Below are 17,655 nucleotides of genomic sequence, written 5' to 3'. Positions count from 1 at the left end.
GATCTTGACTAAGCCTCTGACTCAGGGGTTGCTTGCTTGAGTGTGCTGTCTCCAAACATCCATTCCCAGAGGGTCCAACTAACCCCTCAGAATGAGCACTAAGGTAGAGAGGAGTGGAGGGGCAAGCCTCTAGTGTACCCAGGTGCTTCCTACAAAGGAACAGTGTGCTCTGAGCCACAGATTGGCAAACCCCGGTGCTTTCCTTCAACTCCCATGAACTCAAGGGTTTTCCAAGTGCAGCCAACACGGCTGCATCACACAGACCTCAAGTTTCTGATAAGACTGCTGGGTGATGTTGGGCCCAATCCATGAAGGCTCTTAGAAGAGGCAGCAGCCATTTGCCAAAGGCAGTTGTTCCAGGCTCTTCCGTGTTTTTGCTGGCCAAGAAGTAAACTATTTTGAGCACTACAATGGAGGAAATCCGGTCAGCCAACTGCAGAGCTCAGACTGCACTAAGGGCCGTTTTTCTTCAGCTTTCCCTCGAAGGGTAACATACGATGGGCTCCCAGATGGCAAGCTCTTGGCTGTCCTGCCATCAGCTCTGCCTTACACTGTTACCAGCTTTCCTCACATCAAAAGTAGCGGGCTCACAACGTTTGACCTCGACTGGTTTTTCTAAGTTATTTTGTACATTTTTCAGCAGTGAAACCAAACGGTCTTCAGCTTTATCCCCGTTTCTTGCAAGGGGAGAGCCTTTATACAATTGGACACATTTTGGTTTTTCCTCATTGAGAATTTTAACTGACTTTTTTGTATTGTTTCTACAATAATTTGTAAACATATTTATTTTTACCTTTTTTTTTAACTTTTCAGGTCAGCTTTTATACTGCACATATTTGTCAAAATAAAGATTCTCTCATACTGCTGTCTCTGAGCTACTTCCTCCCTTTTTGTACTTAATGAAAGCTGACTCTATTCCACTTTCAAAAGTTGCACTTGAACTAGAAATACAGTTGCAGTAATTCGAGTGTCACTGAGAAGCAGGACGAGCTGTCACAGCTGCTTCTGGACCTGGGAATACAGTAAGCCTACCTTGATGATAACTGTACACCTATGGTGGCTTCACTTTTATTGAAGAGGGTGGGTAGGGTCTTTGGTGAAATTACTGGCAGAAGAGCAAGCTAAGGCTAAAAATCAAGCTTGCTTCTTCCTTGAGTGAAAGTATTTTATCTGTCAGATAATGCAGGACTGTGGCCAAGCTGAAACCATGAAAAGCAGTGGGTTAACTTCCTTCCCTGTGGAACAGGTAACAAAACGGAGTGACACCAGCAGCCCTCTCATCCCATTTATTAAAGAAACAGTAAGAAAAGATACAACGCAGGAAAAACACCAACCATCCTTTCACATCAGGTTGAACAAAGCACAGTGATTTCTTCCCTTCAACCCCCCACCCCTCCCACCCGCCTCCCGCTATCCCATCCACATCAGTTTAAATTTTGAGGTTCTTTGATTGGGAGTACCAGTGGAGAGGGAGTTGGATGAACCGTGGAGCCTTGATTCTGGCTTCCTCTAAGTCCCAGAGAAGGAAACTCCAAGACCTGCCAGTCAAGTGGAAATTGTAGTTGGTGGGTCTTTAAAGTGGCTGCCCACCTCCCTGTTCTGTGTCAAGCCCCCAGGGAAAGGTATGGCAGTAGAGGATGACAGGTCCAAGCTGCCCAGGTCAGAGCTGCTGAAGCATGGTCCATTCACCAATGCAACATTTCTAGAGAGCAGTGAGCCGATTCTCCAGTGGTGAGCAGGGAACTACATATGAATTGGGACCTGCAGGTCAATGTATCCCTGAGGAAAAGTCCACAAGAACAATTCAAGAAACTAGCAAGAAACAAGGGGCAGAAAGCTGTGGGACAAAAGCACAGCAGGCTTCTGGAAGGCTAGAGATCCTCTCTCTCAAGGCTGGGATCATTCCCGCCTGCCGCAATCCATGTCCCACAAATAACATTTCACCTTTAATCAAGAAAGAAGCAGAGTTTGAAAAAAGATGACTCATTTGAACTTGAGCCCCAGCTCCATGACTACCCTTTTACCTAAAACACAGCCTCTGCCCAGAACCACGATGCTTAGAAACCAAGGTGGTCCCAGAGAGGAAATGCTGTTTAAGGGGGTAACATTCCATTTGGGTACATTGCAGCCATTGGACCTCCTGGTCTGGGGAAAGCAGCTGGGTTTGTGCCAGGGAGACTACCCACTCTAGGAAATGGGACCACAGTCTTCATTATAGGACCATTCATCCTTGGAAAGGAAGCTGGGTTTAGACCCAGGGTCCCAGTTGGCCTTGCAAAAGGAGCTGGGTTGATACCCACAGGGCCTGCTGGAGAAGAGCCCAAAGGCCCAGAAGCTGACCTGGGGAAAGTCACCTGACCAGAGCCTAACGGGCCAGTAGACCTTGGAAAGGTAGCTGGACTTGGGCCCTGTAAGCCAGGGGCTCTTGGGAAATTAGCTGGGTTGGGTCCTAGTGGCCCAGAGGCTCTTGGGAAAACTGCTGGATTTGAACCCTGGAAGCCAGCAGACCTCTGAAAGGTAGGTGGGTTTGAAGCCAATGTTCCAGAAGACTGAGAAAAGGCCGCTGGGTTCATTGCCCCCGAACCTGTCCCCCTTGGAAAGGGATTAGTATTTACCCCCATGGGACCAGCTGGCCTTGAAAAATGAGCTGAATTAGGGCCTATGGGGCCAGAACCCCTCGACATGGGAGATGGATTTGGCCCTGGAAGGCCAATTCCCCGAGAGCCAGGACCCAAGTTGGGACCTATGGGGCCAGGTACTCTTGCCATGGAAGATGGGCTTGTGCCCATGTTTCCAGAAGCCTGTGAGAAAGAAGCGGAATTTGCTCCTAAAAGACCTGCTGCTCTTAGAATGGGGGCAAGATCTAGGTTTTGAGGTCCAGCCATTCTTAAGTTAAGACCAGATCCTGTGCCCAAGAGGCCACCTGCTCTGGTGTCCATGTTAGGGCTTGGGCCCAGGCCACCAGCCCTTGGGTTGGGCCCAAGGCCGGGGCCTGGAAACATACCTGACCTCGGGGCAGGGTTTGTACCCATGAAGCCCGATCTCAGATTGGGACTTGGTCCAGGGCCCAGGCCCATGGGCCTAGTATTGGGAGGGCCATTCCCAGGAGTCAAGAGGACACCCGTTCTCAGGTTGGGTCCAGATCCAGGGCCCATGGGGCCCCCACTTCTGGAGTCAGGACCTGTTCCCAGGAGGCCACCTGCCCTTGAGTTGGGCATAGGACCCGGCCCTGGGAGACCCCCTGACCTTGGGTTAGACAGAGGCCCTGGGCCTGGAAGAGACCCTGCTCGAGGGTTTAGAGCTGGCCCTGGCCCTGGGCCCAAGAGGCCACCGGGCCTCGAGAAAGAAACTGCACCTGCGGCAGTGGGATTCATTCCTCTTGGAAAAGGAGCCATGTTTGAGTCACGAGCACCAGAAGGGAAAGGTGCTGGATTTGAAGCCAATGAGCCCGATGAAGCTGGAAAAGAAGAATGGTTCCTTGGAAACGGGGCCAGATTTCCACCAAGAGAACCAGATGCCATAAGAAAGGAATCTGAGGCCATGCCCAGTGGGTGGCCAGTGTTTAGAGCAGGACCCTGACCCCCCTGTGGTCCCAGGGAACTGTCCATCCGTCCTCGAGGTGGCAGTGGAGCACGAGTCCAAGGAGTTGGCCGCTCTCTAGGGAAAATCCGGGGTTCTTTCATACTTTCTTGGGTACGTTGGTGATGATGGGCTTGGGGCGAGTTTTGAAAAGAATCTTGTTTTTGATGAGTGCTGTCACCAGGTACCGGGTGCCAGTCTTACAGCCACGCTCATCACAGTCCTGCTCCGGAGAAGTGTGTTTGACAAGGACCGCAAAAGGTTTCTCCAGGTGGATGATTTTCCCATACAGGATGTGATGCCCCACGATCAGCACAGGAATTCCCTTTGGCAGAATAAGAGTAAGATGCCTGAGATTCAGGGCAAGATCATCACACTCAAGTGCTTCCTAAAGATGCCCTGGCAGGCAGCAGTGGTACCTGCACTCCCTGGTCTGGCTCTTACACTGCTATATAGCTACAGTGGACAACCCATCCTCATGCCCTTTATGGCCCTGGTAAGAGATTTTTCACTTTTAGAACTGTGACCTTTAGCCTGGCCAATGTGGCTCAGTGGTTGAGCACAACCTATGAACCAGGAGGTCACGGTTTGATTCCTGGTCAGGGCACATGCCTAGGATGTGGACTTGATTCCAGTAGGGAGGCTTGCAGGAGGCAGCCGATCAATGATTCTCTCATCATTGATGTTTCTATCTCTCCCTCTCCCTCTCTCTCCCCCTCTCTCCGGAAAAAAAAAAAAAAAGAACTGTGACCTTTCAAGATTCCCCAAAGCTAAATTTACCTGCAACTGCAGAGGTGGGGGGGAGAACAAGCAGATAATTTAGCAGATTAGCTAGCCCTTGATTAACAAACCTGAGGGCAGTCCTCACTCTAGGTCCTGGGAGCACCACCTAGGTGTAGCTTGCTTTCCTGAGGCATTAGGCAAGGAAAGAAAAGCCCCCTCACCTCAGTGGTGTAATGTAGGTCTCCCAGGAGGTTTCCAGCTAATCCAGTGCTGTAGCGAGCCTCGATCTCCCCCTGTAGCTCCATCAGCACCCATTCTGACAGGCCTCCAGCCCCAGCACTGCAAGCAAAGGGCTGGCGGTTACAATATTTTTGAGGGGGTAAAGGATGAATAGTATCCTACACCACCATTCAAGGCCCAAAGGAACTCTTTGTTGAGCACAAGTTCTTGGGAAACTAGGCAGTGCTAAGCACTGAACTAGAGACTGAAATGCAAGCATCTGTACAAGATGCTCATGAGGACCCTGATTCTTGCAAGGAAATATCAAATCTATATAGCCCTAAGCATTCAAACGACATAAAAAGTCTCAAAATGTACTCACCTGGAGACAATAATTTGTACCATGAGCGTTCCGTCTTTACAAAGTAACTGAAAATAAACTGGAGAGGGAAAAAAAAGATTTAGGATAATGACAACTAATATTTACCACTTATTGTGTACTAAGCATTTAGTGCTTTAGATACATCTCATTCCTCTAACCATCCCATAAGGTGTAAACTTTTAAAGAACTGATGTACATATACGACTGCTTAAAATCACCAAGGGTCGCACTAGCCGGTTTGGCTCCGGGGATAGTGTTGGCCTGCAGACCTAAGGGTCCCGAGTTCGATTCAGGTCAAAGGCACATACCTTGGTTGTAGACTCTTCCCCTACCCGGTCCCTGGTCAGGCTCATGCAGGAGGCAACCAATTGATGTGTTTCTCTCACATCAAAATTTGTCTTTCCCTCTCCAACTCTAAAAATCAATGGAAAAATAGCTTCGAGTGAGGATTTAAAAAAAAAAAATCACCTATGGTCATCTACAGTATGAACAGTTTAAAGATAGCACAATTGGGTTCCAGGTCGCATAGCTACTAGTCAAAGAACCAAAATTTGAACCCAAGACATACACTGCATAGCCCACGCTCTTCACCACTATGCTAATAACTTTTCTCAAGGATATTTAAAACAAAAACAAAAAACGAGTTCTTTTAGATTTCACTTTTTTCCTTGGTGATGATATAAACTTCGTGGCTACCACTTTGGTTATCTGATATTTCAAGGTTCAAAGGACCCCCTTTAAATGAAAGCCTTGAGAACTTAAAAGTCCTTCAGACAACTTTAGTGAATGGTAAGCTGATTTCTGATATGACTCATCAAATGCTTTGACCATCTTTCACTTAGATACTAAAATACTGACAATTCTCATTTTATACAATATCACCATCTGGTGGAAGTTTGTGGTACTCCATGAGAATAGGTTAAAATGGGACACTTTTTCCTGTACTCGTCTTTCTGGGAAGGACAGATTCATGGGGGATTGAGAGCATGGGGGACCTAAACTACAGCTTCTGTGTAAGTCTTTCCAATGAATAGATGGAGCTTAGTGGAAGGTTATTAGTCCAGTGTTTACCAACTGAATCCAGCAAGTTAATAGGTATTTTAACTGTGCTCAAGCTCAGCAAGTAACACAGGTTTCTTCACTGATTTGTTAATCTTTATTTTGGATATCCAGGAAGTATATTGCCAGCACAGAGACTCAACAGATAGCATCTCTACTCTTGAGCACCAAACATACTTTGGGAATAGCGGTTGGTTGAATCACTGGACTTAAAATTCAAATATAAATGGCAGCTAGTATTTATTGAATTTTTATTTACAATGAATCAGATGCTGTGCCTATACATGGGTATCCCAAACACTGTGACCACTCTATGATACCGATCCCTATTTTGTAGATGAAGCTACTGAGATGCACTTGCTTGTTTGTGGCACACACAGCTGGTATGTGGTAGAGCCAACCTAAGAACCTAGGACATTTGACTTTACACACATTATGACTACCCAATTCTATCCTTCCCAAAGGAGAAAACCAAGAGCCAGTGAGAATGAAAAGGCATCAAGACATCAGGCAGGCACTGCATACACCCAACAACTGGTCAGAAGAGCACCCCTGAATAAGTGAGACCTTCGGAAGCAGCACTGGTTGCAGGACCACCTAAAAACAGGTAATATTCTAGCTCAGGAAGGCAACAGGCCTTCAGAAAAATGAGGCCCTAATTAAAAGAACCACCAAAAGCACTTTAAAAATCCTTCCCAAGTTCTTCAAGGAGGATAAGAATTTAAAATTAAAACCCAAAAGGTTTGACTAGAATCAGAACAATCCGGGTGGGGTACACCTTTCTCATTGGGCGGCTATCTCTATTTTGAAGTTAATTACTATTAAAATTATTAAAAACCTGTAAAATTGAAGTGCCACCACAATTTCTAAGAGAAAAGTCCAGTCAGAGTATTATGTTTACAATACAAAAAGCTTCATTTCTCACATAGCTAAACTTTTCAGAATACTTAATCTGGATTCTTTTGGTTCTAAAGCGAGAACAATCCCAGGATGCAGGCACTGTTTTATCACTCCCATTTTACAGATCAGGAAAACAGGCTTAAAGAAGCTACAAGTCAAATAACTGGTCACAACGTGGTAGAGCTGGGCTGTGAACTCTAACCAACCTCCACAATCTGGTTTCTCGTGCAGTCCTCTCCTATAGTGCATCTGTATTGTCAAATTTAAAAATTCTACTTTATCACCTTAAAATGTCCTATCACCTGAACCTATTATGTCTTTACTTGCAACAGTTGCCCTTAGTTCAAAGTAGACAGGTATACAGCATGTCTGTAGAACTGATTGCTTTACAATATTAGCCTTTCTCATAGTATCACTTACAAAATTGCAAGTAACCTATGAAGATCTTACAACTTGCCACCAAAGTAGCTAATACATCTGTGGGGCAGGCAGTTAAAAAAGAACAGTAAGACTGCTTATTATCATATCTAATTGATTATAGAGGACATTCTTTGACATCAAAACTCATTTTTATTTCTGACAAAATTTAATTATCTTCTGAATTGTTAAAAGATTACTAACGTCTTATAGAGAACAGCAAGAGCAATGATCTTCATTAATGATAACTGCCCCCAAAATAAAATGTGGCAGGATAAAGTATGGAATGTATCTAATTAAACAGAACATACAGCTTTTACTGAAAGGGGCCTTGACTCAATGATTTAACTGCAAATTATTGTTTTCCTAGAGCGAAATAATGTTTTATGAATTGTTTTCATTAGAACCTTTAATTCTTGTATTTTAAGCTTTTAAAGAAAGGGGGGAAAGGCTTTAACTTCTGCTAGGCCAACAGCATTTATTGTGCTCTTATTTGGACCCAGAGACTATCCTTTGTGTTGGGGGACACAGGGAGAAAAGTCATCACATCTGGATTCTATGATTATGACACTTATCCTATGTGTGATGGGAGTAATTTAACCTCATTTCAGTCCCCCACCAATAAGTTAGGCATAAAAAAGAACCTATTGCAGAGTTATGAGTTAAATGAGGTTATGAATGTAAAATCCTCAGCACTGTGCCTAAGACAAGGTAAGCCATAGCATCAAGCTACTGCTTACCTGGAGGAACATGGCTTTTTCTTAGTATAGAATGTCTTATTACACTGTATAGGAGTAAAACATCCTACAGCAGCATCAGGTCATCAGAATAAAATCAGTTTTACATAATGGGAGAACAATTCCAACGGGGTAGTCAGGGTTCACCAAACTGCTTCAGGGATTAAGTTCTGGAAGGTTTTCCCCCCTCTAAATATGTTGACTATTTTTCTGTATGCCTTTCCACCAAATGAACAATTCAGTAGTTTGATATACAAATGAATACAGATTTTTATTAGCCGTGTCATTGTGGTTTTGCAACTGAAGGGGATGGTCTAAAGGGGATCTTGTCTGTGGAAAGCCTTATACCATCAAGTACTAAAATCCTGGTTCTAAGTGAGCTTGTTCCCTTCCAAAAAGGTATGTTATGGGGTGTAAGTGGAACTGAATGCTTCCAGACTTTTCATTAGTGAAGACTGTGTTCAAAAACGTGTGTGGGGACTATGTACAGACGTGGTACTTTCCCATCACATTTTAGGATTCCCAGGATGGGGGGAATCAATTACTGGTATTTGTAGGTAATGAGTGGAAAAGATGACTTCAGCCGATCTGAGTTAATCCAGTTTTCTCCATCTTCTGCTACTCTGCGGCCCCCTCCCTTCTTTTCTAGCCCTGCTGGCGGCCTCCCCTCTATCGTGGGCTCTCCTCCCGCCGGCTCCCGTCTTCTCCACCCTCACCGCGTCCCCTTCCCATCCCTTCAATTTGGGCCACAAACACTTCCTACTCCTAGTCCCGCCCACTTTCTGGGACTACTCCATCCGCTTCCCCTCTCCTCACCAGCCCCCCCCCCCCCCTCGCCCTTTGCCGGGACCTCTCACCGGGCTGTTTAACCCTTTCTCCAACATCCCAGGTAATCGATTCTTTGCTACCGTACCCCCGCCCCCCGCCCAAGAGTGACCTTCCAAACCGTTTACCCTCCTCCAAAGATTCCTCTTAAACGTCTCCTTCCACCGCCCATTAAATCGATCCCTGTTCCCCCTAAATTCTAAAACACTGCGTTCATTCCTCCAGGACCTCACGCCACTCTTCCCCCTCGTCTCTCCGCCCACAAAGGAACCTGGATCACTTTCCAGACTGTTTCTTCCTTCAACCACCCTCCCCAAAATCGCCTCCCCGCCGATTTAAAATGTCCCTGCGAACAAACCTCACGGCCCTACAACCCGCCCCCCCCCTTCCCCTTTCCGATATTCCCGCTATTCCTGGGACTCCAGCTCTACCCGCTCCCGCAAGCCTCCCGCTCTGGGCCCCCCCCAACCGGGAAGGGCCCCCTCCCACCGGGAAGACCCCCCCCCCCTCCCACCAGGAAGGGCCCCTTTCGCACGTACCTCGAGAATCCGGCCCGCGCCGCCCCCTTCTCCGTCCTCCGCCCGCGCTCGGCCACCCTTTCCGCCCTTCTCCGCTGCGCTCCGCCCCGCTCGCTCCCTTCCTTCCCTCCGCCTTCCGTCTCCACGCCGCTCCGCCCCCACCCCCCCGTTCCCGGCCTTCCTATTCCCGGACCCCCGCCCCCCCAGCTCCGTCCCCACTTCTGCGCGGCCCTCCGCGCTCCTCTCCCTTCCCGATCTCCCCTCCCCCACCCGCCGCTCCCCGCCCCACCGCTCGCCATTCTTCTCACCGAGCTGCGCGCCCCGCCCGGCCCCAGCTTCCTAGCTTCCCGGCCCCTCGCCCCCTCGCCCCCATCCCCGGCTCGGCCCTCGCTCCCCGCGGCCTCCCGCGGCCTCCCGCACCCCCTGCCCGCGGCCTGACCTGCAATGGCGGCCGCCGAGCGCGGCGCCGCGCGGCCAACGGGCGACAACCGAACCTCCCGCCGCCGTCGCCGCCGCCGCGAGCACTGCCTGCGCACTTCCGGCCTTGCGCCGCGAGCACTTCCGGGGCAGGGCACGCGAGTGCGCGCACGTGGGGCCGGGGCGGAGAGAGCGAGCGCCCGTCGGCGGGTGAGTTGGGAAGAGGTGTGGGAAGCGGCTGCGAGACAGGGCCATTCCCGGGGGTGCGGCCGGCCCTCGGTCGAAGCCGCGTGGAGCCCCCCTCCCCGGTTCCCTGGTGTCGAGGGCGGGTGGGGGCTACTTCGTAGGTCCCCGGAGATGAAAGGGGCGGTGGAGACCTCGTGCGCGCTTCAGACTCCCTCTCGGCCGGGCCGGGCCCAACACCCGTTTTCTGTTCTCGGGTTCCTAACCTTGAAGGGAGATGAGTCAGGGGTCAGCCAGGCCCGGCCCCTGCCCTTTCCGAGTGCGTACGTTGGCGGGGTTGGGGGCGGGGGTTGGAGGGGTAGTTGACAGATGCCGGACCTAGTCCGGACGCTTCCCCGATCGGGAGCTCTGGGCTCTGCCCGCCCCGTCAGTCCCGCCTTCAAGTCTGTGACCTGCAACCTTCGCCTGCGGTGGAGTTGGGAAGAGGTGCTTGCTAAGATGCAGATTCCTAGCGCCTGCCCTCCACGCCCAGAAATTGGAATTCTGGAGCTGTATGGAGTACGACCCGGAATCTTGCATTTCTAAAAACCATTTCTTCAAGGTGCTTTCGATGCGGGAGTTCTGCAGACCCGACTCTGAGAGGCCGGCTTGGGCTCTCAGCGGTTCTTGCCTCTGCGGAGGGTCGCGGTGCTCACTCTCTCCATTCCCAGCATCCGCCAGTGTCATTGCCCTCGGAGAAGCCTCACGCCCCAGAGGGGAAGAAGGACCTCAGTTCTTTCTTCCTGGAATTCAGCTGGCCCGCTCCAGCGTCTCCCTCGGACGCTCCCATGACAGAATGATACTGTGTTCAGTCTTTTGCCCTAAGATCACATGTTAGATTCTCACCCCTCTTTTCCATACTTCCTTCAGGCAGTTGTCAGGATTGTTAGACGTCTGGGTGATGCTCTATATGTTGATCTTTTAACATTTTTGCAAAAGAATCTTGAGCGTCTGGAGATTGTTTGATAGATTCTTGTGTGGGGCATGAAAATATCGCTAGTTAGATCCGTAGACATGAACTTCAGTGAGATATAGTTGGAGTCTTCCATCCAGAGCAGTGATAATAAGGAACAATACTGCAGTTAACGTTTTACAAACATGACTCTTTTTTTTTTTTCTTCTCCCCTCCCTTAGGAATGGGTGAATTTAAAGTCCATCGAGTTCGTTTCTTTAATTATGTTCCATCAGGGATCCGCTGTGTGGCTTACAATAACCAGTCAAACAGATTGGCTGTTTCAAGAACAGATGGCACTGTGGAAATATATAACTTGTCAGCAAACTACTTTCAGGAGAAAGTAAGTCATTTGGAAGCCTGATTTGGTGTTTCTGATAATTTTCTTAAGTTTGGTTCTACAAAAACTTGTATGTCTTTTGTAGCCAGAGATCAAAAGAAAGTGACTAAATGCTCTCTCGAGTTGTTTTGAACTATGTAACTTCTGCAGCACACGATTTCTTGTCTGACTGATGAGAGAAGCTCCGCGTTTTGATGTGTTATGTTGGTGAGAAAGAGCCTGCCTAGGAATTGTGGCAGCTCACTGTCATTTGGAAACTGAGGTTTGCTCCTTCTTTTGGGCACAGGAAGGAAAATTGTCGAGACCATTGCTTTATATCAGGCTCCACACTGTTGCAGCTTTGGTAAGGGGGTGTCAATACCAATTTCAGGAAAAATCATGAAACATTTTAATGTCAGAAACTTTGGTGAGGTGTTAGCAGGAAGTAGATTCCTAAGTTGGCCCGTCAGAGAATGTAGACTTACATCCCTATATTTGGGAGTAAAGGAGATTGTAAACGAGGTAACATTCCAGTTGGACGTAGAGGGATGTGACAGCAGCATTTTTTTTCAAAGGCACTGATTACTGATTTCCGGTGCGACATATAATTCCATTCACATTTATTGAGTGTCTTACATACCCTGGGCATCATGATATGAGTGGACAGACAGGCAGATGAGTGAATTTAGTGCCCAGCAGCCTGGTACTTGGAATGTCGGCACTCGGTAAAAGTTTCTAAATGAATGAGCGGCAAATATTAGGCATTAAAACAAATGTCAGGTGCCCTCAGGGAGTTCAAAGTCCAGTTAAATTCTATATAAAACTAAGTACAGGCATAGCATCTTAGTAGAGAGATATCTTACTCTGATGAGGTGGCTTTAGGAATCTTGGAAAAGAATGACATTGAGCTGATCCCTGAAGAACTGAACTAATAAGGAGTTAAAAAATTAGTGGTGACCACAACTGGGTCTTAGTGTGAACAAACATGCTGTGGTACATGCTTGTTGCATCCTGTGTTTTTCTTGTCATTTATGACAGCTGTGATTATATAATAATTTGTATATTTGTTTAATGTCTTCGCCACTGAACTTCAAATTTTATGAAAGCAGGGACCATGTCAGTGATGTTCATGACTACATTTCCAGCATTTAGCAAGTATCTAGGACAGTGATGGCGGACCTATGACACGCGTGTCAGAGGTGACATGCGAACTCATTTTTTTGGTTGATTTTTCTTTGTTAAATGGCATTTAAATATATAAAATAAATATCAAAAGTATAAATCTTTGTGTTACTATGGTTGCAAATATCAAAACATTTCTATAGGTGACACGGCACCAGAGTTAAGTTAGGGTTTTTCAAAATGCTGACACGCGGAGCTCAAAAGGTTCGCCATCACTGATCTAGGACAAAGCCACTGCTGAATTAATTCTTATTGAATGAATGACGTCAACCATTTGTTACTCAGTGTCTCTTATTCTCTCATCTGTTTTTTCAACAATTAAGTAATGCAATCTAGTCTTCTGCTTTCTTTCCCTACTATTTAAGGTTGCTTAGCTCTCTTAATTACTCTAGAACAAGAAAAAATTGTATCTCTCAGAGTGAAAAGAGTAGGGATTAGGAATCGGGAGACCAACATTCTCTTCATGTCATTGACTGACACTTTGGGCAAGCCACTTCACCCACAAGTACTTTGGCCCTTTCAAATTCAGATAGGAAAAATTATACTTACCTAGTCTCTTTTGTGTCAAGCAAATAAACGAATAAAATGTATTGATAGATATGAAACTTTTTGAATGCTAAGACAGCATTTAGAAATCTGAGACTTGAATGAACGGCTGGAGTGAACTGCATTAGTTTATCTTTTATTTTTTAAACAGCTTTGTGCAGGTAAAATGGACACAATAAGTAGCATGTATTTAAAGTATATAAATTAATAACTTTTGACATACACACACACCCTTTGAAACCATCACCCAATCAAGATAGTTGCATTGATTTTTTTTAAAATTAGATACTTCAAATACAATTGGATGCAAATTTTATTCTGAAAAGGTTTTTGTTTTTTTTTTTCCACAAGCCAAACTGTATCCAACTTTATTAAAGATACTTTTCATAAACAATCATGGTGTTTCAGGCAGGATATGGGCAGACAGTCGCTAACAGTATACAACAACTTTCAAACTCCCTTCTTCAGTGAACTACCAAAATCAGAAAGCCACTATAAAACCCAGTGAAGCCTTCATCTGATGCTCTGAACAGGAAAAGTTTAGAGTGAGGGTTGACATTTCACATTAAGCATGTTGTTTAACAACTTTTCACAAGCCAACCCTGACTTTCAAGAAATGAAATGAAAATGGCAGAGAATGTCAATCTGTAGATCCACAATCTAAAAAGAAACTGCTGCTCTTTTGAGGGACTCCATCTCAGTGGTGACACTGGAAAGTCCAGATTGCCTAGCATACTGGAAATCAGTTTGTTTGGGTCAGGTCCCCATAGGTCTCTGGGCTTAAGAGAGCCAAAGTCTATGCTTAACGTGGAGAGGGAGAACAGGACATAAAAACGAATTTTAGTTTTCCCACACAACAAGGTGTTCATGCCAATATGGCTAATGTGTGTCAACATCAAGAGATCCCCCCTCCCAGGAACCAAGAGGAAGTTTCTCAAAACTAGAAGGGAAGGTACCCCCCCCCCCCCCCCCCCCAATGTCAGTCCAGTTTTGGAGACATTCTATTAGTACCATATGTCCTTCCCCCAAAAATAACAATAAAGGGTTTTGTGTGCATAGCTTATATAGTTTAAAAAAAATAAGACAAAATTCTCCATTTTTATAAAACTTGATAAAAATGGTATTTCAAACTGTACAGTCACCTGAATACACAGTTACCAAAATGCACACACTTCACTTGGCATCTCCAGCACCTTCAGCTTTCTGTGCCTGTCTGTTCTGGCATCTCCATTTTCTGCAGGGTTATTCCCATCTTTGCCAGCATCAGCTTTCCCTTTTCCCTTCGGTACCTTCTCTCCCTTCTTTGCAGGGGCCTTTTTAGTCTTGGGCTCTGGCTTTGGAGGAGCAGGTTCAGCTGATAACCTGGCGGGTCTTCTCTGTGGTTCCACCTTCACCTTGGCTTTATCTCCTTTAGCATCCTCTTCAGCCTTTCTCTTGGGCATAATGGCGATAGTGGTGGGACATGGGAGCAGGACACGGGGATGTAGCAGCACGCGGGCTTTGCTTGGTCCGGGGATCGATCTCCTCACACTGCTAGGGCTCCAGGGGGTTTATAAAGTTTTGATAGCACTGAGAGCTCGGGACTGGTTCCTACTGAAAAAGTTTTGCAGAACAAAGTTCTACTAAAAGAAACAAAGCCAACTGTAGAAATAACTAAAACACAATCCTGGAAAAAAATGAAAATGTCAATAGACATGATCTTCTGATAGCACAAAATCCCACAGTTGATATTTCTAGAGAAGTATTTTATTTTTTAAATTTTTATTCATTGATTTGAGAGAGAGGAAGAGGAAAATATCAATTTGTTGTCCCGCTTATTTATGCATTCACTAGAGGCCCGGTGCATGAAATTCATGCCTGGGTAGGGTCCCTAGGCCTGGCTGGTGATCAGGGCTGATTGAGGCCTTCTGCCTGCCGGCTGGGGCCTTCCTTCATTCCACACCACCCCCTCATGGTCAGCGCACATCATAGTGAGCAATCGAACTGGTCTTCCAGTCGAACTCCCAAGGGGACACTTGCATATTAGCCTTTTATATAGAGAGATTGGTTGCTTTTTACAAAAATATATGTTTTTATTGATTTGAGAGAGAGAGGGAGATAGAGGGCTAGAGAGAGAGAAACATCGATGTGAAAGTGAAACATTGATTGGCTGCCTCCTGCATGCCCCTTACTGGGTATTGAGCTTACAAATTGACCTCTGGATCAATGCTCAATCACTGAGCCACACTGGCAGGGCTGGTTGCTTCTTGTGTATCCTGACCTGGGATTGAACCCACAACCTTGGTGTATCAGGACAATGCTCTAACTGAGTTACCTAGCAAGGGCTAGGGAAGTATTTTCTTTTTCTTTTTTTTTATTGATTGTTTTTACAGAGAGGAAGGGAGAGGGGATAGAGAGTTAGAAACATCAATGACAGAGAAACATTGGTCAGCTGCCTCCCGCACAACCCCCACTGGGGATGTGCCCGCAACCAAGGCACATGCCCTTGACTGGAATCGAACCTGGGACCCTTCAGTCCGCAGACCGACGCTCTACCCACTGAGCCAAACCGGTCAGGGCTTTTTCTTTTTTTAAAATATATGTTTATTAATTTCAGAGAGAAAGGGAGAGGGGGAGAGAGAGAGAAACATCAATGATGAGAGAGAGTCGTTCATCGGCTGCCTCCTGCACATCCCCCACTGGGGATCAAGCCCGAACCCAGGCATGTGCCCTTGACCAGAATCGAACCTGGGACCCTTCAGTCTGCAGGCTGACGCTCTATCCACTGAGCCAAACCAGCCAGGGCTTATTTTTCACCATGTTGCCTGTGACCACTCAGTGCTGGTAGATGATGAACTCATGATGGGTTGTTGAAGTTATGGTGTTTCTGTAGTTTTTCCCAGGTCATGAGTCTCGAACTACTGAAGCTTTGTGTTGGGCAAAAGGACAGCGACTCTTTAGTGCTGGACTCAACGGAGAGATTATCGAGTATGATTTGCAGGCCTTAAACATCAAGTATTCTATGGATGCCTTCGGAGGACCCATTTGGAGCATGGCTGCCAGCCCCAGTGGCTCTCAACTTTTGGTCAGTATGCAACTATTGGTAATTTAAACCAAGATTCCTCTTGTGCCCACTTAAAAAACTTCTTCCCTGTGTTCATAGGAAGGTAGATTAAAGTTATGTTACGCTATATAGCCATTCAGCAACCCCAGTATAAGATTGGAGTTGATATTGGGGATTAACAATCCCTTGTCCTTTTGCATCCTTTCTGTTTTTACTTTTGACCTTGTTTATTCATTTATGAAATGAGAGGGTTAGTTTGGTTTCCCAAACTTTGTTCTTTGGAATTGGGAGCTGTAGAGACTTGTGTTTCACGATGAATTTCATTTCAGAATATAGCATATTAAATCCTTTTGTAGAGTCACAGTGCACTAATGCTTATTAAAAATTCCTAGGTCCTTCCACCAATTAACTTGTGCAACTGTGTATCACCACAGTGATTCTCAAAATTGTTTGAGCACAGACTGAGAAGACTGCTCCCCCAACCATTAACATTAGAATGGGTGCTTTCAGAGGTTGAACCTTTTGTGATAACACCACTGTTCTCTTCTGGTTTGCGCTAATTTGTACAATATCTTGATACGTCTCTGTTTAGATTATATAGTTACTAGGTCTATCATTTAGTCCATGGGTCTCTAGTAGAGATGCCCTGTGAAATCCTACTTCTATGTCCTGTGCAGGAATTGGGCCACTACTTAGCCTGCTTTCTTGTCAGGACATAAAGGCTGCCAAGAATATACAATCAGTTTCTTGGTGCCAGTACTTGTTTCTCTCACCAACTATTTTTCAGAGCAAGTGATTGCTTTCGGGAAGAAATGTATATATTTGTAAATAAATATGTTAGTTAAAAATGTAAAATGTTATCTTCTCTATTTTCTACCTCCTCTCCTCTAATAGATTGGTTGTGAAGATGGATCTGTGAAACTATTTCAAATCAACCCAGACAAAATCCAGTTTGAAAGAAATTTTGATCGGCAGAAAAGTAAGGGTCATTTCTGGTGGGGCTGTGAATAACCTTAGCAAGTAGTTATGTTTCTGTGCCACTAGGGATGGGATATTTCCCCTTGGGTCCAGGTAATATTTTAACTACTAGAGGCCTGATGCATGAAATTCGTGCAAGAGTAGGCCTTCCTTCCCCCAGCGGCCGGCACTGGCTTCCCTCTGGCACCCGGGACCTGGGCTTCCCTCTGGCCGCCGGCAGGCACCTGGGACCTGTACTTCCCTACCAGCCCAGCTTCATCCAGAAGGTCATCTGGAAGTATGTCCAGTCTAATTAGCATATTATGCTTTTATTATTATAGACTAGAGGCCCAGTGCACGAAATTCATGCACTCAGGGCGGAGAGGGGGTCCCCTCGGCCCAGCCTGCACCCTCTCACAGTCCAGGAGACAGGAGAGGCTCCCACCACCACCACCGCTGCTCTCACCACCGTGAGCCTGGCTTCTGGCTGGGCACCGCTCCCCCTGTGGGAGCACACTGACCACCAGGGGGCAGCTCCTGCACTGAGTATCTGCCCCCTGGTGGTCAGTGCATGTCATAGGGAGCGGTTGAGTGGCCTTAGCATATCATTAGCATATTACGCTTTAATTGGTTGAACGGACAACAAGACAACCGGACA

General features: G+C 46.5%; 3 protein-coding genes and 1 pseudogene across 7 annotated transcripts in view; 1 reads left to right on the top strand and 3 right to left on the bottom strand.

The window, feature by feature from the left end:
- Window positions 1-1,271: 1,271 nt before the first annotated feature.
- On the bottom strand, window positions 1,272-3,683 carry DERPC (DERPC proline and glycine rich nuclear protein). Its single transcript, XM_070398552.1, has one exon. The coding sequence runs from the start codon at window positions 3,681-3,683 to the stop codon at window positions 2,094-2,096; it is 1,590 nt and encodes a 529-aa protein (XP_070254653.1). The 3' UTR covers window positions 1,272-2,093.
- Window positions 3,680-9,897, bottom strand: CHTF8 (chromosome transmission fidelity factor 8). 2 transcript variants are annotated; one of them, XM_070398553.1, is made up of 4 exons: window positions 9,799-9,897; window positions 4,904-4,961; window positions 4,524-4,641; window positions 3,680-3,904 (listed from the first exon to the last, which is right to left on the bottom strand). In XM_070398553.1, the coding sequence occupies exons 2-4, from the start codon at window positions 4,924-4,926 to the stop codon at window positions 3,680-3,682; spliced, it is 366 nt and encodes a 121-aa protein (XP_070254654.1). In that variant the 5' UTR covers window positions 4,927-4,961; window positions 9,799-9,897. The 2 variants fall into 2 exon arrangements, with proteins under 2 accessions (XP_070254654.1, XP_070254656.1); XM_070398555.1 differs by lacking the exon at window positions 9,799-9,897 and adding an exon at window positions 9,381-9,461.
- UTP4 (UTP4 small subunit processome component) overlaps window positions 9,769-17,655 on the top strand; it is a 30,204-nt gene continuing 22,317 nt past the window's right edge. Inside the window, exons 1-4 of one of the 4 annotated variants that reach the window (XM_070398550.1) lie at window positions 9,769-9,990; window positions 11,187-11,293; window positions 15,870-16,061; window positions 16,935-17,019. In XM_070398550.1, the coding sequence (XP_070254651.1) occupies window positions 9,804-9,990; window positions 11,187-11,293; window positions 15,870-16,061; window positions 16,935-17,019 (571 nt within the window). In that variant the 5' untranslated portion in view covers window positions 9,769-9,803. Of the gene's footprint in view, window positions 9,991-10,031; window positions 10,283-11,132; window positions 11,294-15,869; window positions 16,062-16,934; window positions 17,020-17,655 lie in introns of those variants that run through there. The other 3 variants (XM_070398549.1, XM_070398547.1, XM_070398548.1) reach the window with 3 other exon arrangements.
- On the bottom strand, window positions 14,169-14,439 carry LOC138997000 (non-histone chromosomal protein HMG-17 pseudogene; annotated as a pseudogene).

Source organism: Myotis yumanensis, unplaced genomic scaffold (assembly GCF_028538775.1).
Source record: "Myotis yumanensis isolate MYYU_CA2020_CCGP unplaced genomic scaffold, mMyoYum1.0.hap1 SCAF_18, whole genome shotgun sequence".
Classification (NCBI taxonomy): domain Eukaryota; kingdom Metazoa; phylum Chordata; class Mammalia; order Chiroptera; family Vespertilionidae; genus Myotis; species Myotis yumanensis.
Note: the sequence above shows the minus strand (reverse complement) of the source record. Positions and strands in the feature narration are given on the sequence as shown.

Excerpts from the sequence above, each read along its gene's own strand:
- DERPC (XM_070398552.1), bottom strand. The coding sequence starts at position 3,683 with ATGAAAGAACCCCGGATTTTCCCTAGAGAGCGGCCAACTCCTTGGACT.
- CHTF8 (XM_070398553.1), bottom strand. The coding sequence starts at position 4,926 with ATGGTACAAATTATTGTCTCCAG. Across the intron at positions 4,642-4,903 it reads GTACAAATTATTGTCTCCAG|TGCTGGGGCTGGAGGCCTGT; the intron begins GTGAGTACATTT and ends CTTTGCTTGCAG. Across the intron at positions 3,905-4,523 it reads ACCTACATTACACCACTGAG|GGAATTCCTGTGCTGATCGT; the intron begins GTGAGGGGGCTT and ends ATTCTGCCAAAG.